Raw genomic sequence first — 26,795 nt, 5'->3', positions numbered from 1 at the left:
ATAAATATCCATAAAAATCAATATTCGTTTTATTTACTCAAAAATGAACCTATTGAGGAAAAAAAATAAAATTATGCAAAGAATAAATTATATAAGGCTATAAAAATTATAACAAAAAAAAAAAAAAAGTTTTTTGAGATATCTAATTTTTACAGTAGATATCAAAACTGAAAATAATCTAATTTATACAAATGAATGGAAAATTTGCTGTAAAATTCAACATATATAAATATGCACGCACAGGAAATCTTCACATACACAACCAAAAATTTGCAGACATAAAATCTTCACAAGTAAATACAATATATATGCACTCACGTTGAATGTAGAGACGTACGCTGAAAAGCATGATAAATTAGATTTTCACTTATATTTTCCATTAATTAATAACTAATTTACTAACTATTCAGATTGATGCTGTATATTAAGTTTATTCACAATATCAATATAGATTATTTTATATAAATTTCATAACGACAAGTACAATTAAAAGTTCATATTTTGTTTGATTGGATATTCACTTTTTTTTTGTAATAAATCTTAAATTTAAATGTTCCCGGGCATCTGGAAGGAGATCCCACTGCGTCACAAGTATTAATGCGCATGCGCGACATAGCTACACTGGTAATGAGATGTTAATTAATTAAAATTGATAATAAAAGGCGATAAGACGTTAATAATGATCGAACAAACAAAGATTATGAAAGAACAAACGAAAATGAATATTAATTGATTGATAACAGGAAGAATTGAAATAACGATAAGTTAAGGGGGGCTAAGTTGAGGTTGAAAATTTAATTATTTAATTATAAATAAACAATAAGCGAACAAACAACAACAATCGACGGACAATAACGAACAAACGACGAAAAAACGATTGGAGCATTGAAAAATTAAAAAAGTGTGAAAATCAAAATTGACGGAAGCCAGCTTCAGCAAGCCCATTTAGTCAGTAGATTAAAGCTGCAGTAGACCAAAATATACCGAACTCCAAGTCTCATCGATATCAATTACAAACAACTTATAATCCACTTGACTTTTTTAATAAAAGTTATTAGCACTTACTGCATTATATTATGTATGCACTTATAAGTCACTGGTACTTTTTTGCAATCGCACCAAGTCAAAGTAGGGCATTGAATATAAGACTTTATCGTTACATAGTAGAATATCATATGAGTACTAAATGCAATAAGTTTAAAGTTAGAAAGATTTTAAAGCTATTGGGCATAATATCCGATTGTTATTAAAATCATATGTAATTAAATAAAATCGGCTTTAAATACGACTGACTGCTTACAAATCATCCGCCATCACTTATTCGAAGTAATTACGTCAAGGCTTAACATCAATTTCCTTCCAGCTCTACTAGGAATAATAAGCGATTGGTATTCTTTAACACTGAAAGTAACTAGCTTTTAGGACAAGTATATGGCACCCACCAGACGGTCCTGTGACCGTCCGATGACCAAAAAAAATGTCAATGGCGGGACCGCTCGCATCTCTAGTCATGGAAAATAGAGACATCTCTATTCTCTATTTCTCTATGTCTCTATTCTCCTTGTTCAGAGTATTAGTGGCTATCAGGGAGATAAAGACATCGCGATTACCGACAACTAATTCTATAATAAATAGCAATCTTACCGACAATAACTTACATCACAAATATTAAACCATAAACAAGTTGACGCCAAAAATTAATTTTTTTTGAAAAACTAAATGCCAAAAAATTGCTCATGAATTGCTCTTTCGAAATATACAATTGCTCTACTTCTATAATTAATAATTAATTAATTAATCGTAATTAAAAAATCAAAATAAAATTTCCAATTATCTCTTATTGTAAAGACTTATTTGGACCGTAATTGCTGCCAAAAAATTGCTCCTCCTTTTATCTATAAGAATTGATAATTGTTTTGTTCATAAAACCGTTTTTAATTAATTAATAATATAAATAATTATTTTGCACCTTTAAACCTGTGAATGACTATTGTGACGTCATCGTCGCGACAATTTGATTGTCGTTTTTATGAGGACGAGACATAGTGGGATATTAGGTTACATGCGTATGTGACTTTGTAAACAAACATTTTATTGTTATATTCTATTTAGGCTCGGTGTATAATTATAAAAAAATAATAATTTTAATGATCCTGAAATCAAACAGTGTTCTATTTCGTAAAGTTATCTATTAGTAATAGAGAAAAGCTGTTTTTTTTGTCATATTCAACATTCACTCAAAAAAGGTATGCACTTTAATTAAATATTAGTGACTAATTTTGTAAATTATTAATGACATTATTCATATTTTAGGATTACTTCTATATAAAAGGGATGCTAACTGAGCCAATAATTTTATGATCACGTTTTTCTTTATATAAGAGTATTAATAAATAGATGTAATTAAATTACCAAAGCAATTGTATTCTAACTTAACTATACAAATAGTTATTGCGAATTTAAAAAATCAATATTAATTGTGGATTTGCTCCAAGTACTTATAAAAATAAAAAAATTGTTATCAATCGGTTAATTGAATCATATGGAAGACGTGACAGTAACTCCAGCATCTGAAAATACTGTTAATCAAGATGAACTTAACCATCAACAGCACCGGAACATTGACGGCAAGGTATCGGAATCAATACTTCGTATTGGCAAAAAAAAAATCAGTCAATTATCTTGGACGCAAGTATGCAGAAGACCAAGTGTATTTTTCGAAAGCTAAAGTCTTGGGGGAAATATACTCGTTTATAAGAGTTGCTATCAAAACCAGACCTGATTATAACGGCGATTCTGAAATCTCGCTATGCAATTCAGTAAGAGTACATCTGTGTTTAATAAATTCGGTTCTACGGATAAAAAAGTGTAAGGCATAGTCATAACATTTTCCTATATCGGACCACAGACAAGCAATAAATAATTGCTATTATATTGTATTCAATGAAGTAATCATCCAGTCCCACCATCTTAGCTCTAGCGTGTCACAACATTTTAGAAAGAAACTTTTGCAGCGTTAACTTGGTGCTCCTTTATTATTTCGGTTAACACCAGTTAACTAAAATCTAAAAGTAAATTATTCAAATTTATCTTAAATTTAAGAAATAATGGAGAAATGTATATAAAGTGAATTTCAATAATTGTCATTTGATACTGTGATTGACAATGGAAGTCCTAGATTCAAGACTTACTCACGACAATGTGCCACTCTGTATCAATGATTCCATCAAAAAGTGTAAGTATGTTGATAAACATTACATCAATTCTGACCATAAATTTATTGAGCACGTGTTAATATCTATCGCCAACATATTAATATACTGGCATATTGTTTTTTATTTAATCACATCATAGCAAATCACATTAACTCTTCACAACAATTATTTCTTGGTATACTTAATTTTGTTATCACTATTCAAATATAAAAATATTTTTCTATATTTTTACCCATTTTTATTATTTGTAGATTATTAACTATAATATAACCAACTTTTGCTTATTATTTAACAGTCACATTGAGGCAGATACCGGGGGACACAAAATCCTTTGTGAAAGCGAGATACATCTTTAGAATTTCTATGATTCGCGCTGATCTATGCTAAACGACTTGATCTATTGATTGCCATTGTATCTATGGATAATCAGATGATCTACTCTAATAATAATGACGTCAATGATACCATCGATGTCTGTCCACAAATTACTCCTGTCAACGATACATTCTGCCTGTAAGTTTTTTTTTTTTTTTTAATAAATAATCCCATTGAATAAAATTATTTAATTGAAGATTTTGATTGTAGTGAATATTCTATTATTTTTTATTTGTCAATCAACCGTTTATCCTAGTGGATTTTAGTATTAAATTTTTTTATTCTACTACTTAGTTTATAATTATTTGAATACTAATCATTTAATATTGTTGTAAAAAATTTTAATTTATGAATATTAAACAGAAAACATAATAGGATTCATTTTTACAGAGTCCAGGAGAGTTCAATTGGAACGATATGACCCAAGTAATAATACTGGGTTTGTTTTCTTTTGGCTATGTAATCGGAAATGTTCTGGATAGATGAATGGATGAAAAAATCCACGGTAACTTAGTTTACGGTTTCGGCATATTTTTAACTCTTCTATTAACCGTAGTAGGCCTATTTGCTGCTTACTGGAATTTTGTTCCGTTTTTAGCTGTAAGAACTGCTGAAGGATTTACTGAGGTATTTTTATATTTGGTATTAAAACTTACTTTCAGTTAAATTCAAATTTTCAATATTTCTTGAAATAATTTAATTAATTGTACAAGCAATTTACCATTTTTTTTTATTGATTATAATTTTTTTATAAATTATTAATCATTTCAAATTTTTAGCAATTATAATATAAGCTACATTTAAAAAATTAATTAATAATTTCAGGGTGTGTCGTTTCCTCCATTGCATTCAATGAATGTACACTGGACCCCGCCATTAAATCGAAGTAAATTTACTGCTTTAGTTTATGCAGGTTACTATACTTTAATTAACAATTACATATTACAATGGTAAATAGTTAAAATATAAACTTTTCATCCAAGATATGTGTAAAATAAATGTAATTAAAGGACACAAATCGGTATCATTCTGTTGTAATATAGAGTTCGTAATAATTCACGATTTAAATTATTCTCTTTCATTCAATTGTTGATAATCAAATTTTTTTAATAAAGCTAGTTATTATATTAAAAATTGTGAATTTTTTACTTACAGTATAATCTTTTTTGAAATTACAATGCATGTCACTGTTGAGAAGAAATATATTCTAAATTCTTATCTGAGCTCTAACTTAATTCTTACTACATTAATAAACTTATTGCAAATATTTATAATTTATTTTTAATAAAATTCGAAATTAAAAAAAAGTAATTTTATCTAAACAGGTCAATAATTCATTTTTATTATATTTTACCCTAATTTAGTTTATAAAACATAATAGATATTATCAAATTAAAACATAAAATAATAAGGAAATGTTAATATTAGTTGATTTGGGATTACAAGGGCTAGGTTTTGAAACCAAGTCATCAATTTTTAGCCAATTATTGTTGATCGATCTTGTATAAGCTACATAATGACCGACACTATTCAAATATACTGGTGGCACAAACTCTACTAAACCAAATAATAAGTAATTTTTGTCAAGTATCTTTAATTTTGTTGGGATACTTGCCAAATTCTCCGTTAAACGTTGATTATTATGAAGTTTTGAGAGAGAAGTCGAAGGTATGTAAAAATGACTTATATCTAAGCATATAAATGCATTAATAAAAGTAGATTTTTGACCAGAGTTTTGTGAACACGATTTACAGTAGAGTGATGATTCTTCTTTCAATGCATCTGAAACACTGTCCTGTAACTTGACTATTCCACTCTGCCAGACTTTCTTTGCTGATATGCTTAATGTTGCAAATTTTTTTATTGATTTTTTTTTGCATAAACGGTTTGTGCAAGTTAACTCTACAATGCTTGAATTGTATGGAAATTTATTTAATAGTCGCTGCATTAATACGTTAATATCATCCGCACAATTTATTGTACCATTTTGACCCGGATATAAAGTAAATAATAATTCGATCCTTTTTTGATAAAATGGTGCTAAAGCTCCAAACTGAGCATAATGTGTAATACATGAAAAAAAACTCTTGGATTGACTCTGTGAATCGATGAAATTTTTTAAATTTTGAAAGTTCAAATACCCAAATGACAAAATTTCACACAAACTATCAAATCCGCACGTATTATGTAACATATATTTAGATTTGTTAACTGTTCGTGGTTTTTTTCTACTACCATTTTCAATTAATTGTTTTTTCTTCTTTATTTGAGATAGTTTTTTATTAGCAATATTTTCGTGAAGAGTTTTAACATCAGGACATGGAGTTACATATTTACCTCTTTTTTTGCTAACTGTTGGCTCACAATGCACCATTTTCCGTTTTGTTGGTAGTTTTTCAGTTTTTAAATTAAATTTTTTAGGTAATTCTAATATAATACTAAAACTATCGTCACCGTTTTGAGTGAAAGAAAGTGCGTTGGAAGTCGATGAAATTAAAATATTTTGCTCATTTTTTTCTGGTGTAGATTCATATAATGGGCATTTTCGATACGAGTCTTGTATCTTGTTTTCAGACATTAATTTAGAAAACTCAGATCTTAATAGCAAAGAATTGCAATTTTTTTCAGTTGAGAAGAGAAGTGAAGAGTCCAAAATAGGTAAGTCTGCATGTTTTTTTACAGGTGTTAAATCAGCCAATGAAGAATTCGACGCCGTTAAATCACCTATAGATGTGGGAAGAGAACTAATCGAATTAGTTATTAGATGAGTGTCATTGTCTTCGAAGGTTGAGTTTATGTTTTCGTCAATGTCCAGTTTGTTTTTCCAATTTTCACGAGCATTCAATACATCATTATTTATTTTCTTTGCTTTAGTACTGTTCTTCATATTAAATTTTGGTTGTAATAAAGATTTTTTTTTATCAAATTTAGATCTAGCTTCTATCATCCGGGCTGTCAATGATCTCATGTGTTTTATAAGTATTTTAATTATACTACTAGGCCGATGATTATTTAAAAACTCTTCTTTAACTGTCCTAAAATAATTTTCGGATCTTGCAGATGTTGGAACACTAATATCCGAGTCAAAAATTGCTAGCATTACATTGGTCCAAGCAGGAAATTTTTTAAATAAACGTTTTAATTCTTCTAGAATTACGGGAAAATGGTATGAATTAATATCATCGAAACTCACTGATGCAAGATCCAACTTTGTATTACTAATACATGCCTCTTTAGCAAGATTATCAATAAAATTTTCAAGTTCCTGGCCACTTGTTTCCTCTTTATCATCATCATTACAAGATAAATGTTCATCACATTCTTTTTCTTTGCCACAAAATGTTGTTTCTCGCATGCTTTTATAGTTAATACTACTATCAAATTGAAACGTTTCTATTTTGGATAAAATCCACTGAATATCTTCTTTACAGCCGTGACTATTTTGGCAGATTTTAAAGACTGCTGTCATTAATTTTTTCAGTTGATCAAAACAATCAATCGTACTCATTAATCCAATGATACGTAAATAAAAATCTTTAATACCTGGTTTCGCGTTTGTAAAACATTTTAACGAAGATATCCAGTGAATTAAATGCGCGATATCAATTCTTAAATACGGTTTTGATATAGACTGACGCTTACTAATTAAATATTGATAACAGCATTCTAAATATTCACCGTAAGTCTGATTATTTGTCGCTAAACAAATCGCGTTCTGTAAAGATTTTGACATGTCAGTCACAATATCTTGTGGGATGTGGGCACCACTAGAAATCCATTCCCGAAGCCACGTTGTGATAATTATGGTATCGTGGCGTTCCGAAAGCATCTGACATACTGGAACAATTAAATCATCTATGTGAGTTACAACTTGATAGAGGAATATTGGTCCATTTGAAAGACGTCCATCATAAAATATTTTCCGTGCTAGACTTCCAGTTGCGTCTATCGAAACTATAGGGTTCAATTTAAGTATGTCGTTATACACATCAATCTGCTCGATGCTCCAATAAAATGCAAAAAACTTATCAAAGCCCGTTTGTCGTAACGTAGAACAAAATTCTGCTTCATATTTTATCCGATTTAAATTTTCCCATAAATTTCCCTGTATCCCAAAATCTTCATTTTCAGCTTCGTGTTTAATTTCGTTTAAGACCTTAGTTGACGGGATGAGCGGTGAAATCTGATCTTCATATTTCTGGAATCTTAAAATTAATTCCTCCCGATACATAGCACTTTTTTTATTTTTCAACTCTTTTTTCACTTGTTTTCTTCTTCCTTTCGACACATAACGTTTTTTATAATGGGGAATTTCTTTGGTATTTAAAGTGAAAATGGTCATTTCAGCGTTGTTATCTTGGGTATTATAACTACTTTCACCATAAATAGCAGCTTGACAATTTTTATCAGCACAAAACCCATTAACTTTTACTCTATAATCATTTTTAGTACTTTTGTCATCTTCATTTTCAAGACTAAAAACTTTATTACTTTGGAAACTAAATGCACAAGGCAATTTAGTTTCATTGTAAATTAAATCTGCCATAGTATGCGTCCAATTCTCCTGCAGCTCGAAGTATGGTCGATTGTTTTTGTCATATTTTTGGATAGGTTTAATCGAAGCCCATACATCTGTCGGAAATTTTATGACAAATGTCGATAATTTACTTTTACAAGGATGATCATTAGGTTGAGTATGGAGTGTAAAATCAGGATCATTTGGATCGTCTAAAAAATCACTATTATCGCTTGCTAACGGTGACTTGTCATCTGCACAATTATCTTCCACCTCAGCTTCAGATTCATTTACATTTTTACATTTAATGTAGCTTGTAAGGATCGCATTTCGATTTTGCGAAATGTAAAAATATAAATTTAAAGGCTTCATGCGGTAACTTCCAGAATTTAATTTCCATTTTGAGCAAATGTCCTTCCAAATTGGATTAGATCTAGATTTCACTTGACCATTTTTTTCGAAAATTTCGAATTTCTGGATAGTTTCAAATATCTCAAAGTGAGATACTGCCGCCCAAGAAGTCATAATAAAAAAGTAAATTAAACAACACCAAACTTAAACAACAACAACAATAATATTTTACAACTAATTGTTCATGATTAGCGCGCTATTCAATTGTTTTTAAATATGGTGCGTCGAGATGCGCAGAGTAAAAAAAGTTGGCGGCAAACCAACGTTTAAATAAAACAATAATAATTAAATTTTTATAGAATTTATTTTTATAATTAATTATAGAAACATAAAGTCGATTTTTATGATAATAAAACAACTAAATTAATAGTGCATCATCATGTAAGTAAGATAGATTGAACAAAGTAGTGATAACAGATTCAGGCAGACATTAATTAATTTTTAAAATACTAAAAAATGAAAAATTACATATTTAATGAAAAATAAAAAAATAGAAACTTGACTTGTAGAAAATTAAGGATTTTATATGTGCCTTTTAATATAAATTATTAAATGATAATTTCTTATTAATTGTTTTTTTTTTTTTTTCATTCAAAAAATTAAAGCAAGGTTACTGAATTTGAAGTAATATAGTATTTTTCTTGATTTTTCTGTTGATCGAATTACTGTTTTCTATCTCTAGTTTGTCGACTTCTATGCTTACATGTTGTCCTCTGACAACTGCATGGGTGAGGTATCTGGAAACTAATAATAATTCATTTTAAACAAGATATAAAATTATTCAAAAATTCATAAACAAATATATACTCAATGTAGTTTAAACTAACCTTTAACATACCATTGTAATATGTAATTGTTAATTAAAGTATAGTAACCTGCATAAACTAAAGCAGTAAATTTACTTCGATTTAATGGCGGGGTCCAGTGTACATTCATTGAATGCAATGGAGGAAACGACACACCCTGAAATTATTAATTAATTTTTTAAATGTAGCTTATATTATAATTGCTAAAAATTTGAAATGATTAATAATTTATAAAAAAATTATAATCAATAAAAAAAAATGGTAAATTGCTTGTACAATTAATTAAATTATTTCAAGAAATATTGAAAATTTGAATTTAACTGAAAGTAAGTTTTAATACCAAATATAAAAATACCTCAGTAAATCCTTCAGCAGTTCTTACAGCTAAAAACGGAACAAAATTCCAGTAAGCAGCAAATAGGCCTACTACGGTTAATAGAAGAGTTAAAAATATGCCGAAACCGTAAACTAAGTTACCGTGGATTTTTTCATCCATTCATCTATCCAGAACATTTCCGATTACATAGCCAAAAGAAAACAAACCCAGTATTATTACTTGGGTCATATCGTTCCAATTGAACTCTCCTGGACTCTGTAAAAATGAATCCTATTATGTTTTCTGTTTAATATTCATAAATTAAAATTTTTTACAACAATATTAAATGATTAGTATTCAAATAATTATAAACTAAGTAGTAGAATAAAAAAATTTAATACTAAAATCCACTAGGATAAACGGTTGATTGACAAATAAAAAATAATAGAATATTCACTACAATCAAAATCTTCAATTAAATAATTTTATTCAATGGGATTATTTATTAAAAAAAAAAAAAAAACTTACAGGCAGAATGTATCGTTGACAGGAGTAATTTGTGGACAGACATCGATGGTATCATTGACGTCATTATTATTAGAGTAGATCATCTGATTATCCATAGATACAATGGCAATCAATAGATCAAGTCGTTTAGCATAGATCAGCGCGAATCATAGAAATTCTAAAGATGTATCTCGCTTTCACAAAGGATTTTGTGTCCCCCGGTATCTGCCTCAATGTGACTGTTAAATAATAAGCAAAAGTTGGTTATATTATAGTTAATAATCTACAAATAATAAAAATGGGTAAAAATATAGAAAAATATTTTTATATTTGAATAGTGATAACAAAATTAAGTATACCAAGAAATAATTGTTGTGAAGAGTTAATGTGATTTGCTATGATGTGATTAAATAAAAAACAATATGCCAGTATATTAATATGTTGGCGATAGATATTAACACGTGCTCAATAAATTTATGGTCAGAATTGATGTAATGTTTATCAACATACTTACACTTTTTGATGGAATCATTGATACAGAGTGGCACATTGTCGTGAGTAAGTCTTGAATCTAGGACTTCCATTGTCAATCACAGTATCAAATGACAATTATTGAAATTCACTTTATATACATTTCTCCATTATTTCTTAAATTTAAGATAAATTTGAATAATTTACTTTTAGATTTTAGTTAACTGGTGTTAACCGAAATAATAAAGGAGCACCAAGTTAACGCTGCAAAAGTTTCTTTCTAAAATGTTGTGACACGCTAGAGCTAAGATGGTGGGACTGGATGATTACTTCATTGAATACAATATAATAGCAATTATTTATTGCTTGTCTGTGGTCCGATATAGGAAAATGTTATGACTATGCCTTACACTTTTTTATCCGTAGAACCGAATTTATTAAACACAGATGTACTCTTACTGAATTGCATAGCGAGATTTCAGAATCGCCGTTATAATCAGGTCTGGTTTTGATAGCAACTCTTATAAACGAGTATATTTCCCCCAAGACTTTAGCTTTCGAAAAATACACTTGGTCTTCTGCATACTTGCGTCCAAGATAATTGACTGATTTTTTTTTTGCCAATACGAAGTATTGATTCCGATACCTTGCCGTCAATGTTCCGGTGCTGTTGATGGTTAAGTTCATCTTGATTAACAGTATTTTCAGATGCTGGAGTTACTGTCACGTCTTCCATATGATTCAATTAACCGATTGATAACAATTTTTTTATTTTTATAAGTACTTGGAGCAAATCCACAATTAATATTGATTTTTTAAATTCGCAATAACTATTTGTATAGTTAAGTTAGAATACAATTGCTTTGGTAATTTAATTACATCTATTTATTAATACTCTTATATAAAGAAAAACGTGATCATAAAATTATTGGCTCAGTTAGCATCCCTTTTATATAGAAGTAATCCTAAAATATGAATAATGTCATTAATAATTTACAAAATTAGTCACTAATATTTAATTAAAGTGCATACCTTTTTTGAGTGAATGTTGAATATGACAAAAAAAACAGCTTTTCTCTATTACTAATAGATAACTTTACGAAATAGAACACTGTTTGATTTCAGGATCATTAAAATTATTATTTTTTTATAATTATACACCGAGCCTAAATAGAATATAACAATAAAATGTTTGTTTACAAAGTCACATACGCATGTAACCTAATATCCCACTATGTCTCGTCCTCATAAAAACGACAATCAAATTGTCGCGACGATGACGTCACAATAGTCATTCACAGGTTTAAAGGTGCAAAATAATTATTTATATTATTAATTAATTAAAAACGGTTTTATGAACAAAACAATTATCAATTCTTATAGATAAAAGGAGGAGCAATTTTTTGGCAGCAATTACGGTCCAAATAAGTCTTTACAATAAGAGATAATTGGAAATTTTATTTTGATTTTTTAATTACGATTAATTAATTAATTATTAATTATAGAAGTAGAGCAATTGTATATTTCGAAAGAGCAATTCATAAGCAATTTTTTGGCATTTAGTTTTTCAAAAAAAATTAATTTTTGGCGTCAACTTGTTTATGGTAAATATTAAACATCCCAATATCGCATAAAATTAAATTCGCATATGATAATTCAATTAAATAACAATCAACCAACAATAATTACACATAATTAACAAAAAAAGATAACAACAATGAAAATTAATAAAAAAAAAAAGAAAATGAAGGAAATAGCACGTAATAATTAAGGTATAGACTATTAAATTAACCTATCTCAACGACATGGTTATAAATATAACAAAAATTATAATTAAATATTGATTCCGGATTATCACTTAATTGAAATTTATGTCAAAATAATTGGTTTTATATAAAAGAATTTTTTCCATATTTGCAAATATTTTAAGTAATTTTAAAACTTTAACTATGCACAAATTTAAAATAGCACTCAATTTAAAATACAAATTGTAAACAAATGTAAATAACAATTTAACAGTCAGTCTGAGGATGTTGGCACGGAGGGGCCGATGAAATATCACTAATAAATATTTATTAAAATGGATTGCATTGCCATCAATTATTAATCAAAAAAATTAATATTATTATTTTATTATTTTAAATTTTATTGTTACAATTATTACTGCTATTATTATTTTCAAAATTATTTATTTACTCCGAAATCATTGAATAAACCTCCGTATAGACACTGTAGGTCACGTGGTCCCGCGAGAGCCAATCACGTCGTAGTGACCTTGAGCGAGAGGCACAGCCGATATAGTCACATAGTGCTGTTCACACGCGCTTACGCGATACTTGTACGACGATCTGGCAGATGGAAAGTTCCATCAAAATGATCTGGCTTTTTGGGATAATTTATCTTTAATTACCTATATTACCCTCCCAAAATTTTAGAGTGCCTCAAAAACATTTTTTTTGTTTAACAAACCATTTTTCACTACTCTGGCTAACATTTAGTGCCGACTAATTGATCTGGCTTTTTTATATATCAATTCTTTAAATATCCAACTTAAAGATATAAAACAATCAAAATGCCTCAAAAATATCTTTTAAATAAGGAAATTTCCCTTCTTCAAAAATTCAAGGGTTGCTGGAGGGCCGCTACCCTCCAGTCAGACCTCGACTTTCTTTTTTAGGAGTCTTTCAGGGGCACTTACAAAATTTTGCTAAGTGCCTCAAGAACCTATCCGAAATTGCTCACCAGCTCTCGGACTATCCGTTGTATTTTATAGACAACTTTAAAAGACAATATGATACATAAGTGAATTTTTATTCTACTCTCCTACTTAGCTTCGATGTGGGACTCACACGTTGTCTTGCGAGATCATAGTGGGGTATCAGCTGACTGACAGACAGAAGGGGAACACCCGTGGAACCGTGATCAGCCAAGTTAAGTTCTTTAGTTTGCCGAGGCGCGAATTTTCATTGATAACTATATCTAACGTCTCGTTATTAGTACTACAATTTTTTTTTGTTTTAATTATACAAAACTGATAAATATAACGTGTTGATACCAATGAAGAGTCGAGTGTGTGTGTTTTATTCTCTTCGTTAACGATTAAAGTGATTAAATATATAGATCTATTATAGTCATAATATATAAATATAAGTGGTAAGTATTTTTATCGTCTAAATATTTTTAAAATAAAAAAATCATGTAATATTTTCATAACAAAATATTTAGTTCACGGTTGACAATCGTTTTGTTTTATTACACTGTAAATATAAATAATGAAAGAAAACAAAAGAATTTAGCAGTAGAAGTCGTGTAATACCGGAAACTTAATACAAAAGATTTCATGGTAGGAATGTAACTCCACACATGTGTTGTGTCATTTTAATCTTGACGCGAATAATGAAAAAAACTAATCATTGCTTACTTTTCTTCATTTTTATCGTTTTTATGCGAGGTTATTTAATTTATTCGAGAATAATGTAATTACATATTGTAAGTAAAATACATTATTTCTTCTTCGTGTATCATCAGAGTCATGTGGGGCAAGTGGGCACAAACCCATTCATTTCGGAATGAAATGCATGCGTTTGCGCACACTTGCCCCTCATGACTCTAATACGGACAGTGTTCTTGTAAAATATTATTTGATTGTTTAAATAATTGTACCCTCATACAAACGATCTTGATAAATGATAATTAATTTACAATTGATCTCACTTAGTAATTTAGTAGCCTTAGATTGAAATCTCAACCGTTTTATTTTTATTAACAAGTAACGACTTTATTGTCTAATGACAATGTAATTAATATCTAACTTAAGAACTTGTATGTGAATATTCAACTTGTATTAAGTTTTTTTTATTTTAATATGTAAGTAATGCATTAGAGTAGAATGGAAAACTCGACGACCATATTCAATTATTAAAAGAATAAAATATTTATAGCTATCCACGGTGAAAAAAGCTTCAAGAATTATTTATTTAATTTATTTGCCTCCTTGATAAAATTATTTTTATATTAAGACTACTGTTATTATGGTGAGGTGAACTTTAATCAAGCTATTTAGTAAATTATCAAAGAACGTTATTCGTAATCAGAGCGTGGCACTATATCTGCCAACCAATTAACAACTGGGTCACATGCTCATTTATAGGAATTAGGAAAGGGATAAGACCTGCAAGTTTACTGATTGACACTAACTCAGATATCTCTTAAATAGTCATATCTTTTAAAAATCCATGGCTACTATACTAGTTTAGTAGTTTGTGAAATACTGAGATAGATCTGTTTATAGAGAAAAGAAAAAAAAAGTTTGAAGTTGATATTTTTTTTTTAATCCATAATTACTCATAAAAAACGTAAGTTATCACACTGGCAATTAAAATATTTTATGAGTTAGTTAATAAAAATGGATTTTTGCTATCTAATACATTGTAATAATTTTTAATTGAAATTAAATCTGGAAACCGTCTGACCCTGCAGGCCAGTCTCGAAACTTCCTGCTGTTTTCGAGCTCAAAGAGCCTTGAAGAGCTCGACACTTTATATTAATACATTCGTATTTTTGAGCTCTTCGAACTCCAAGACGTGGTTTTTTAATTTTTGTTTAGAATTTTGCTTAATGAACTCAATGAATTCGAACAAAAATCGACGAATGCGATTAAAATAGAAAGTTAACACTAATCCCATGTCACTGTTTTCAGCACCCGTAAACTTTGAATATGAGGCATTAACATCCACCGCTCGTTTAATTGTTATTCTGTAAGAAAAAATCTAAAAAAAATTCGTAGATCTTCTTTAAACTCATATTGGCAGGGAGCGCGACGAAAACGAAATCTGATGGTTACAAAAAATTATGCTCTATAATTGTAAGAGACATATAAAATAAGTATAAAAAATAAAAATTCGTTATAAAATCAAAATATAAAAATTTATATAATGATATAAATAAAAAAGTGCAATTGTATTTTTGATAGAGAAAATCCCTGATTAAACAAAACGGTTTGTGACGATTAAAAACGATTAAAAAATAAATCATTATTAATCGTCATAATCGTCATGGATTTTCAGATTTAATCGTCCCAAATCATCAAAAGACGATTTATTATTTTACGATTAAAAACGATTAATGACCATTAAGATTTCGAATCGTTTTTAATCTTCATTCGAAAAATTTAATCGTTTTTAATCATCAATTGACGATTTATGACGATTTTGAAACGATTAAAACAGTTTCAATCGTCCCAAATCGTTTTGTTTAATCAGGGATTAAATTAAATATATTTCGATAAAGAAAATAAATATAAAAAATTTTTATAAATATCAAATACTATTATTTTAATATAGAATGTGTTTAACCGATAGAATTAAAACAAATAATACCAATGACAGCTACAATAATAAATTTTGAAAAAATTGTAGAATATTAATTTGAGTTTTTTAACAAAATTGAAGTACAGTCGACTCTCTCTATGAGGCCACTCTGAAAATATCCGTTCACCTAATGTTATTAATTTTTTAATACCCCCTATATACATCCGCAACAAATATTTTGACTCGCTCTCTTCAAGTATCCGTATATAAATTTAATTAATTAATATATAATTAACAAAATTAAAAAAAATTATAAAACTTAATTGTATGTCTATGCGTTAGAGTAATCAAATTTCAAACAAAAACGTCAATTTTTAGAAACAAATCAAAGTTTGAGCTTCAATATCTCTTAAATGGTTAGATTTAGGCTAACTAATGGTTAGGTTTATATTTCCTGGTACCTTATATTTTTCAGCGTTTGTATCCTCACTCCCTGATGTTGTCTTTGTACCTTATACCCTCTCTCTCTTAATTCTGCTCCTATTCCCACTCCTTCTTCTCTTAACTTGTCGATACCCTCTTGACTATACCCGCATTCTTTGAAAAAGTTCATTCTATCTTCTAAATTACTTTTGTTTCCTTTGCCTTTTCTTCTTTCATCCACACACAATTTGTCCCTTTTTGTCTCTTCGTATACAATACAATCCGGCGTTCCTTGTTCAAATCCCAGCGACCATTTGATATATTTTTGTTTTATTTTCTCAAGTATTGTGCGTTCCTTCCAACCCCATATCTCCGCTTCATATGCCATGACACTCACCACGAGACTATCAAACATTTTCATTCTCCTGCCGTCATCGTCTCTGAAGATTCTTTCCCCTATGCTCTATGTGCTCTTGCACACTATTGTTGCCTTCTTCACTAAATTATCAATCTGACCTTGACAACTCCTACTACTTTTGAACACATAACCAAAGTATGAAAACTCGACCACTTCTTCAATTTCTTTATCTTTCCATCGCCAAACTGAATTCTTCTTTCTTTCCCCTGATTTTCTGCATACCATTACCTTAGACTTGCCCTCACTCAAGATCAGCTTCTTTCTGTCCAGGTATTTTTCCAATCTTTCCATCATTTCCTTCAATTCTCCTTCGCTTGTTGCCAACAACACGATATCATCTGCATATTCCAGGCACCAGAATTTTTCCTTTCCTATCACTAACCTTCCTGTTTGCCCTTTTCCTAGTTCCTTTCCTAGGTCCACCATTAGCAGTGTGAATAGTGTTGGGCTTAACGGGCATCCTTGCCTTACCCCCTATTTTGTCCAGAACTCTTCCGATTTATTTTCTCCTACTTTGACTTTACACTTTGTTTCTTCGTATATCCTTTTTATCCTATCAATGAGCTTTGGACTGATGCCTAATTTTTTCATCGCTTCCCACAAAATCTTCCTGTCTACTTTATCAAATGCCGCTTTCAAGTCCACAAAGAACGTGAAGAGCTTCCCTTTTTCCTTCACCAACTCTTTCTCGATTATGTGCTGCAAGATATAAATGTTGTTAATCGTTTCTCTTCCTTTTCTAAATCCTGGCTGGGTATCCGGTAGCACCTTCTTCCTATCTATCTCCTCCTTTAGCCTTTCATTCACCACCATCGCGTATATCTTATAGCTGGTGTTGAGTAGCGATATCCCTCTGTAATTATTATTATTATTTTATTTATTCACTTTGTCCTTCTCTCCCTTTTTGTAGATTAGAGAAATTAGTCCCACTTTCCAGTCCTCTGGGAAACCCTCCCCACTCTATACTCTTCTCATCGTGTCACAAACTTCTTGCTCCGTTCTGCCCTGCATAAATTGCCACGCTTCATTTGGAATGCCATCTTTTCCTGTTGACTTTTCTTTTTTCAGCTTTCTTATTTACCGTCTGATTTCCTCGTCTGTCAGCTCATCCTGAATTTCTTCTCTATTTTCTTCTTCTGCGACTTTCACACTGCTCCAATCTCCGACTACCTTTTCTTCTGCTCCACCCAGCAGATCCATGAATTATTCTTTCCAGTTTTCGATTTTTATTTCCTTGTTTATTGGTACGTGTTCTTTTCTATATTTTTTTATGTATTTCCACACTTCTTTTTCAGTTCGTACTTTTTTTATTTCATTATACTCTCTTTCAATCATCCTATCCTCTTTTTCTTAGCACAGCTTTTTAAACCCTTTCCTTTCTGCCAAGTATCTTTCCTTTCCTTCTATGCCCTTTTTCCATCTTTTGAGGCATCCGCTTACGCGCCTCTTCTTCCTTTTGCATTCCTTATCCCACCATTTCTTATACCCGATGTTTATCTGTTTGCACCTCCATAATTCATTATGCATATTTTCATTTACTACTTTTTTTATCTCTTCCCATCTTCCTTCCGTTGTCTCTTCTTAAAAACTCACGTTCATTGTTACAAGTTGATATTTCGTTTTACTCTCCTCATTCCACACAATTTTTTCTCTAAATTCACTTTTTATCTCCAGGTCCCTCTTTTTGTAGCCTTGTCTTAGTTCACACACAATCGGCATATGGTCCGATTCCATCCTCCCTTCCACCTTAAAATCCTTAATTTTTCCTATGCTTTCCCAGTTAACTATCGTATAGTCTATTGCTGACAGTCCTCTTTCCGATATATATGTGAACTCTCCCTCTCTGTCCCCCGCCATTACTCCGTTTAGTATGCACCACCCTTCTTCCGTCGCTGCTATCAGCTGCACTCCTTCCGCATCACATTTCTTGTCTTTAGACCTCCTATTTTCCTCCTCTCCTTTTCCTACATACCAGCTTTCGCGATTCCCTGACCTTGCGTTTAGGTCTCCTCCTATTTTCACGTTTTCCTTTTATCTCTTCACTTATTTTCTTCAAACTTTATTTTAATTTGCCTTTGTTACATATAGTCCAGATTTGCCATCTATCTCCTTCTATTTCCAATCTTCTGTCTTGTGCGCCTCCACCTTGTCCATATCGTCGTATCTTACGCCCAATTCTTTCTTCACCCCGGTTAAAATCTCCCCCCCCCCCCACTAGCTCTGCCTCGACCTTTTTCCCTCTTTGCAAATTGGCATTTCCAAATAAACTCGCTAGGTAGTCTTTTTTCTAATGTCTTTCGTCCTTTTTCTTCTATCTATGTTTCTGTGAGTCCTATAAACTCATGTTTCCTGATAAAATCCCAGAAATTTTTATCTTTCCTCCCCATACCCACAACATTCCAAAAGACTACCTTAGCACGCTTCTTTTCGCTCACCCGGCTTTTTTAAACATTTTTCCCTCTCCTTTCCATTTTAACCTTCCCATTTCACCCACCTTCCGTTTTTACACACTTTGTTGTATCTAGTTTTCACGTTGTTGCTTGTCTGTCTTTCGTGGCGAGCCCATTCTCCTATCTCCCGCTGCACTTCTCTCTCTTCTCTCGTTAAGTCGTGTTCAATATATATCTTTCCTCATTTTAGTTGACTTTTCTTTTTTATTATTTCCTCCTCATCTTCCCAGCAATTTAATTTTGCCACAATGAATTTTTTACCTTCTTTTCCCTGTTTGAACGCCACGCGCAGTTTAACTCTAACTTCTAAATTTTCCTTCAAAAACTCTTCTGTCTCTTCAACCACTTTTGCATCATTGACCTTTAGGCCTCGAATAACTATGTTATTCTTTCTTTCTTTTTTCTCTTGTGCCTCTATAATCCTCTTCATTCTTTCAACCTCTTTCTCAATTATGTCTTGTTTACGTCGTATTGCCTCTTCTTCTAATCTGTATCTTTGCTCCTTCTGTTCACCACCATATCTTGCGTGACCATCATTGTTCTCCTCTCCATATTCAAATTTATTTATCCTTTCCTCTAATGATTCGATAACCTTGAATAATTCCTCTTTTTCCCGTTTCCATTCTTCATCTCTTACCCTTATATTTTTTTTTACTTTCTCGATTTCTCCCTTAATCTCTTCTTTCTTTGCTTCCATTTTTTTTCTTAACTCCATTTACCTTATGCAGAATTTGCTCCAACATCTCATCATTTTTGGATTTGGCTTTCCCCACTATCTTTGAAAAATTCTTGGTGGTTGAAATAAACTGTTTGTTTGAGTATATTATTTAATATATCTAAATCCGATTTATTCAATTGTAAAGAAATAGTTCGATAGATGTGAAAATATACAATTGAAGTAATTTATAATATTATTAAGATATTCCTAACAATAACTTCGAGGGTTCCATGCGTTTTGATCCCCGGACAAAATATCCCCGACAAAATATCCCGAAGACAAAATATCTCCAGACAAAATATCTCGATAACAAAATATCACTATGCAATACTCAATATTTTTTCAATTCATATTCTGATAAAAAATATTAAATACTTAAATATTCTCAGGTACCTAGAGAGGAAAGTACCATAGGCCCAGGCTTGGCCCAACTTTGTAGAACCTTGGGTCAGGCTTGTAAGCCAGTCTTGGCCCAGTTCTGGTAAAAGTCTGAAATGATTATTTCGGGCCAAGTCTGGTTACCAGACCTGGCTCATGCTTGGTTGCCAGGTCTGGCTCATATATCGAGGAAACGAATAAATTTAATTTAAAAAAAATTTTATTATTATTAGCCTCGTAGAGTTCATGATCATTAACGTTTAAACTATCTAAGGGAGGTAAATGATGTGAAAAAAACTCGTTGAAAATTCTGCTCGGCTCTGGGGGTGAACTGGCGTTCTTCTGATTGCTGCATGGGTAGTTTACATAATGAAAATCAAATCAACAACTTATTACAAGTACATAATATCATGATATTTTTATTATATTATGTAAGTTCAACATTATTAAAATATTTTTTTATTATTATTGTCATCAACATTTATACTTTCGAATTTATTCGAAAATAGACCAACATATATACTTGCATATATGCTTGTTATCGTGCTGTTATTTGCGCTCTTATTTCATGAATTTTCTCTGATTTCATTTGAAAATAGACCAACACATACGCTTGTTATCGTGTTGTGCACTTTTTTCATGGATTTTGTGTATGTTTCTTAGAAAATAAATCCATACGAATGTGTGGAAAATACATATATATATATTTATGAGTTTTTTCAGAATATCTATATGTAAATTACTAGCAGCGTAAAAAATTAATTAATATCAATAGGATATTTTATAAAAAGTTCACCTTCTCTTGGTAATATTTTGTCATCGAGATATTTTTTCTGGAGATATTTTGTCCGGGGATATTTTGTCGAGGATATTTTGTCCGGGGATCAGAACGTCTGCTACCAACTTCGAGAGGGTGAGAACGAAGTTAAGTTTTTATACTGAACCTGACTGCTCTTGATGATTCCATACTTCAGACTGATTTTTCTCGATCGAAAAAAAAACTAGATTAAGTGCACGGAAAATAAATTGTAGTAATGGCAACAACAACTGGAGTTCCATTTACCACAGGCTGTAGTATGACATGAGACAACTCTAAATTGTGGTGAGATTTACTACAATATTGTAGTTAAGCGTCAACTATCGAAAAAAGTAAGATATGCCACAGCATGCAGTATTTGTAACTCCAATTGTAGTTCAATTTACTCGATATGCGGTTACGTAAAAATAAACGGTATATAACCTAAAATTTTTATAAATTATTTTTAAAATCACTTATTGAGTTATTTGTATATACTAAACATGGTAATTATTTACAAATAGAGTCCACCCATGCTGGGCCATGTTAAATTTTTTTTGATCAAATTGATCAATTTTTTTTTTAATTGTTCATTGTTTTATGTACTTTAGAAAAAAAAAATACATCAATATTATCAAAAAAGATAAAATAGAAATTTTATCCAAAAACATGAAAGCCAATTTTTTTCCAACTTTTGAAGGCAAAAAAGCTATCGAAATCTTAATTTTTTTCTCACGACATTTGTTATCATAAATGCGCCGTAAGAACAAGCAGAATAAAAAAAAATTCAAAATTGTTAATTTTTGGGTTTTAAAAAGTCAAATGATTATTTATGAGACGCTTTAATGATTGAATATTCACAACAGATTAACCTCAAAATGGCGAGATAGCGGGAAGTGCTCCTTCTGTAGTACTCTCAACTCTCGCTTGGAGTATTTGTTACTGCAGTGTGCAGTAGAATTAACCGCAAGATAGAAGTAAATTCAACTCCCTGATTAAAAACTCTGATTGAAACTGATTGAAAACGTCCTATCAGATTTAATCGGAAATTTCAGATTGACATTCAATCAGTTTCAATCGGATTTAATCAGATATTTCCGGAGGGTTTCGATTATAAATTAATCAAAAATTACCGATTCCCGGGAAGAAATAATTTTATATATTATTAAATAGTAAAAAATTAAAAAATCAAATATATTAAAATCTACGTTGAATCTATATTAACAATTAGATTTCATGTCATTAAGTAATATACACTAATGGAAAAAATTAAAGGATCAAAAAAAAATTCCAAATTTTTGGGTGATATCAACAGGCCGTAACTTCGAGAGAAATGGTCGTACAAGAAAAAAAAAAGGAAATTGTAGCTCCAAGTATCTACTTCTTGGATTAAAACTTCAAAATTTTTTTGCGTCAGCGGTTTTTGAGTAATCTTAGAAAAACCAGCGACAAAACAATTTTCAAATTTTTTTTACTTTTTTTTTTTTGGTCTACGGGCGTGGGAAATTTGTTTTTTTTTTTGCTTAGCCACTATAAGGATCGGATACCTTCATTTTTCAGCTTTAATTTCATTTTTTTTGACCTTGATACGTCCACTTGTCGCCGAGATATCGGTCTTCAAATGGAAAAGGATCCTTTTGTCTTTGATTATCGATATCTCAACAACCAATGATCGCACAGAAAGTTAATGGTGGGTTTCAAAAACTTAAATAAATTCCCTTAAACAATTAGCCATTTTTTTTTTCGAAAAAAAAATTTTTTCCTGTCGTCACATGAATTTGAAAATGCAACAAAGAAAGGGCTTTTGGTGGTTTTTTGGAAAATCAAGCGCTGGATCGAAAATATTGTGGAAATCAATAATGCAAGTATGCATTTTACAGTTCAATATGCCCACAAAAACCCTACCAAGAGCCAGATAAATCCGACCAGCCGTTTTTTTTGTTTCACTCGATCGAATTTTTGAAAAATTAAAGGATCACGTTTTTTGCTCTAAAAAGCTCATAATCTTTAACAAATGAAAAAAAAAAAATTTCCGAACTTCGTCCACATTTTCGATTCTAACAGTGCTCAAATTTTTAAAAAATAAAAAAATTAAAAAAAAAAAAAAAATTTTTTTTTGTAAACGACTTTAAAAAATTTAAGAGACCACGAAATGCAGCGAAGATAACGTGTTAAAAATGGTTGAGCGTTGGTCTCTTAAATTTTTTAAAGTCGTTCACAAAAAAAAATTTTCAAAAAAATTTTTTTTTTTTTTTGAAATATCTCGGCGACAAGTGGACGTATCAAGGTCTATAAAAAATGAAATTAAAGCTGAAAAATGAAGGTATCCGATCCTTATAGTGGCTAAGCAAAAAAAAAAACAAATTTCCCACGCCCGTAGACCAAAAAAAAAAAAGTAAAAAAAATTTGAAAATTGTTTTGTCGCTGGTTTTTCTAAGATTACTCAAAAACCGCTGACGCAAAAAAATTTTGAAGTTTTAATCCAAGAAGTAGATACTTGGAGCTACAATTTCCTTTTTTTTTTCTTGTACGACCATTTCTCTCGAAGTTACGGCCTGTTGATATCACCCAAAAATTTGGAATTTTTTTTTGATCCTTTAATTTTTTCCATTAGTGTAGAATATACTATATTACCACCAAAAATGGCAGTTGTCACTCAGTCAAAGAACAGAGGAGTGCTCGTGTCAGAATTGCTTCCAAGTCTGGAATGTAATATGTCTGAACTACGTTTCTTACCAAGGACACTTCACAAGTGGTAGGCGCTATCTAGTGGCGAGCACCGAGCTACTCTCACTGATATTGCCTAGGACTGGTAAAGTTCCTCTTCTCTACATATATCTTTTCTCCTAAGAAATTTTTCTCTTGGTTTAAGCAACTTTTTTTTCTATTAGTGGAGCATACGAAAATCCTTGTGTTAAACACCCCCATGAAAAAAAATTATTTAAATAATATAAGTTAAAATACAAAAAATATATTTTAGAATTTATAAAAAATCAATCAGAAAAATATTTTTTTAAGAGCTTGACATTGAAATGAAAATAACTAGAAAAAAAAGCGAAATTTTGAAAAACTTTATTCATAATAATTTTTGAAAAATGAAATTGACTACAAAACAGTTTCTACGAGATTTTCTGATAAAACTGATAGTTTCGCCGGAAAAGTAAAAAGATCTCAAAATTTTCTATAAATTTGACTTTAATCTCAAATAACTTTTGAACAGTTAGATTTATCAAAAAATGATGAGACTTTTGTTGTAGAGCATTCAATATCCTACAAAAATATCTATCGTGCATAATAATTCGTTGATTGGCTTGTAAGATAGAAAATTCTAAAAAATAAAAAGTTTTTTTCCCGTGTTATTTAAATAGAAAATAGAAAAATTGATTGACGCAAACCGTAGTATTAATATTAAGAGCTTGGATTGGTACCAAAATTTGTATTTTTAGGTAGACTTTTAATTTTTGGATACCAAGAAAAAAAAATTTTTTTTTTTTTTGAACCGACTTAATATATATATAATTTTTTATTGATGTTTCCTTTTATTTTCGTGATAGTTTTAAACTCAATCAATACAGTTTTTTAAAAAAAGTTTTTATATAATCCTGAAAAATGCTTGTTTTAACTTTTTATAAAATTGATTAAATTGGAAAGACCGATAAAATTCTATACTCGGATATTTTAAAAATTGCTGAAATACTGATAAATGAAATTCATATCTGCCCAAATTTTAATAATTATCGATACTATCTGAATTGTTATTTTCCGATTGAATCCGATGGAAACCGATTGAAAATTGTCTGTCGAATTTAATCAGAAAATATTCGATAAATGAATTATTATTTTCTGATTGAATCTGATTAAAACTGCTTGAAAATTTTCTGTCGGATTTAATCGGATTCAATCGGAAAATAATCGATAAATGAATTATTATTTTCTAATTGAATCCGCTTCGTTTGAAACGAAATTTTTAACTTCCCGCTAAGAAAATCGACGATTTTCGAAAATTTCGGGAAGTTATTGTTTTCACCCCGATTTTCGAAAATCGAGTTTTCATCAGATGTCGACGTTTTGAGGTCCTAGGAAGCTATTCTGACTATTTTCAGAATGATGTCCGAGTGTGTGTATATATATATGTGTGTGTGTGTGTGTGTGTGTGTGTGTGTGTGTGTGTATGTTAACTCTTTGTAACTTTTGAACTAATGAATCGATTTGGATGGTTGTTGAAGGTGGCAATCGAAAGAGCTTGTTGGCCTTCAACTTTCCTGAAAATTTCAGATTATTTGATCGAATAGACTCGAAAATATTGGCGAATTACGAAAAAAAAAAAAATTTTTTTTTTAGTTTTTTATTGATTTCTCAAAAACGACTTATACGATCGACTTCAAAATCTAATCAGCTCTAGTACTCAATAAAACGCGTCGATTGCCACCTCAAACGTCAAAATCGGATAATTCGTTCGAGAGTTATCGCGGAAGAAAGAAATGGTGAAAAACGGTTTTTTCTAAATATTTTCGAAACGACTGACGCGATCGATTTCAAATTTTAATCAGCTCTAGAACTCAATAAAACGCGCCGATTGCCACGTCATCTATCAAAATCGATTGATTAGTTCAAAAGATATCGGCGTTGAAAAGTTAAAAAAATAACATTCTATGTTATTTTTTCCGGATAAATCAGAATATGACGTACTAAAATGTGCCTGATATCATACCAACTCATCTTTTTTATGGTTTCTTTCGATTATATAATGTCATCGAACTTGGTTTTTAGTTTAAATCATATTATCAACAAAAAAATCGATAAAACGTAGTTTTTAATATTTTTATCGGATATTTCATATTTTATTGTTTCTTACATGAGTCAAAATTTATTTAAATCTTGATTTTGATCGCCGACATTGATTTCTGCTTCAATACACTTATTTTACTGAACAAAATCAGGAACTAAATTTTAAAAACCGCTTCATTGATGATTTTCGATTCTTAAATTTTCAAACTTCAGCATAACAGGTAGCTTGTTAGAGCTTGAAAAGATCATAAAAAAAACAATTGCATGTGATAGCATTTTCGAGCTCGAAGAGCTCGAAAATATATCTACACTAATGTTTTCGAGCTCTTTGAGGTTACTTAGCCAAATTTTAAGCTATCGTTTTGAAACCAGTTTTAATTTGCAGAGAATTTATTGAATTTGAAAGTCTATAAAACAAATTGCTCTATATACTTAACCATATAGTACTTCTCATAGAACTCATTCATTCTCATAAAATCTCTATGGGAATGTATGAGAATCTATGAGATTTTCTAAGCAGGGTGATATTGTTAAAGTGCACTGTTTATAAGATACAATCAGTAGATCATTCTGCAGTAAAAAGGATTTATACTATATTAAGCTTACAATTTTTATACTGTCTAATGTTAAACTACTCGTATCTCATGGATAATACGCACACCCCTATTAAAAATAAACGAGGGCCGCCTCGTTTGTCATCTTCTGCTAGCATTGATTCTAGCAACGCTAGCCAGTGCCTCGTTTCATTTTTACTAAGGACCTTAGCTATATATCTAGCTCATCAGGAAGATAGTTTAAAATTAATTAGAACATTCTACACGGAGAAATCAATCAGGATAAAATCGAGAAATAAATTATTATTTTCCGATTGAATCTGATTGAAACTGATTGAGATATT

At 30.3% G+C, this 26,795-nt stretch overlaps 3 protein-coding genes and 2 long non-coding RNA genes across 6 annotated transcripts in view; 2 read left to right on the top strand and 3 right to left on the bottom strand.

Moving 5' to 3' along the window:
* The first annotated feature begins 1,742 nt into the window (after positions 1-1,742).
* LOC106693968 (uncharacterized) lies at positions 1,743-4,822 on the top strand. Its single transcript, XR_001345319.2, has 5 exons — positions 1,743-2,246; positions 2,314-3,235; positions 3,511-3,728; positions 3,981-4,217; positions 4,416-4,822. It is a non-coding gene; the product is annotated as an uncharacterized LOC106693968 (long non-coding RNA).
* Positions 4,823-8,836: 4,014 nt separating this feature from the next.
* LOC128668267 (uncharacterized) lies at positions 8,837-11,740 on the bottom strand. 2 transcript variants are annotated; one of them, XR_008404023.1, is made up of 6 exons: positions 11,650-11,740; positions 10,657-11,582; positions 10,168-10,385; positions 9,679-9,915; positions 9,345-9,480; positions 8,837-9,261 (listed from the first exon to the last, which is right to left on the bottom strand). It is a non-coding gene; the product is annotated as an uncharacterized LOC128668267 (long non-coding RNA). The 2 variants fall into 2 exon arrangements; XR_008404022.1 differs by having other exon boundaries at positions 8,839-9,261; positions 10,661-11,582.
* A 1,788-nt stretch (positions 11,741-13,528) lies between these two features.
* Positions 13,529-26,795, top strand: part of LOC103577979 (CYFIP-related Rac1 interactor B) — a 67,159-nt gene continuing 53,892 nt past the window's right edge. Inside the window, exon 1 of the mRNA XM_053740849.1 lies at positions 13,529-13,770. The gene's annotated coding sequence lies outside the window, so the exon portion shown is untranslated. The remainder of the gene's footprint in view (positions 13,771-26,795) is intronic.
* Positions 16,813-17,193, bottom strand: LOC103578096 (uncharacterized). The gene has a single exon (XM_008559048.1). The coding sequence runs from the start codon at positions 17,191-17,193 to the stop codon at positions 16,813-16,815; it is 381 nt and encodes a 126-aa protein (XP_008557270.1).
* On the bottom strand, positions 19,399-19,932 carry LOC106693982 (golgin subfamily A member 6-like protein 7). Its single transcript, XM_014443696.2, has one exon. It carries the CDS (start codon positions 19,930-19,932, stop codon positions 19,399-19,401), a length of 534 nt encoding a protein of 177 aa, XP_014299182.2.

Source organism: Microplitis demolitor, chromosome 7 (genome assembly GCF_026212275.2).
Source record: "Microplitis demolitor isolate Queensland-Clemson2020A chromosome 7, iyMicDemo2.1a, whole genome shotgun sequence".
NCBI lineage: Eukaryota > Metazoa > Arthropoda > Insecta > Hymenoptera > Braconidae > Microplitis > Microplitis demolitor.
Note: the sequence above shows the minus strand (reverse complement) of the source record. Positions and strands in the feature narration are given on the sequence as shown.

What these genes read in the sequence shown, in the direction of transcription:
- LOC103578096 (XM_008559048.1), bottom strand. Translation starts at nt 17,193, where the DNA reads ATGGTGGACCTAGGAAAGGAACTAGGAAAAGGGCAAACAGGAAGGTTA.
- LOC106693982 (XM_014443696.2), bottom strand. Translation starts at nt 19,932, where the DNA reads ATGGAGTTAAGAAAAAAAATGGAAGCAAAGAAAGAAGAGATTAAGGGA.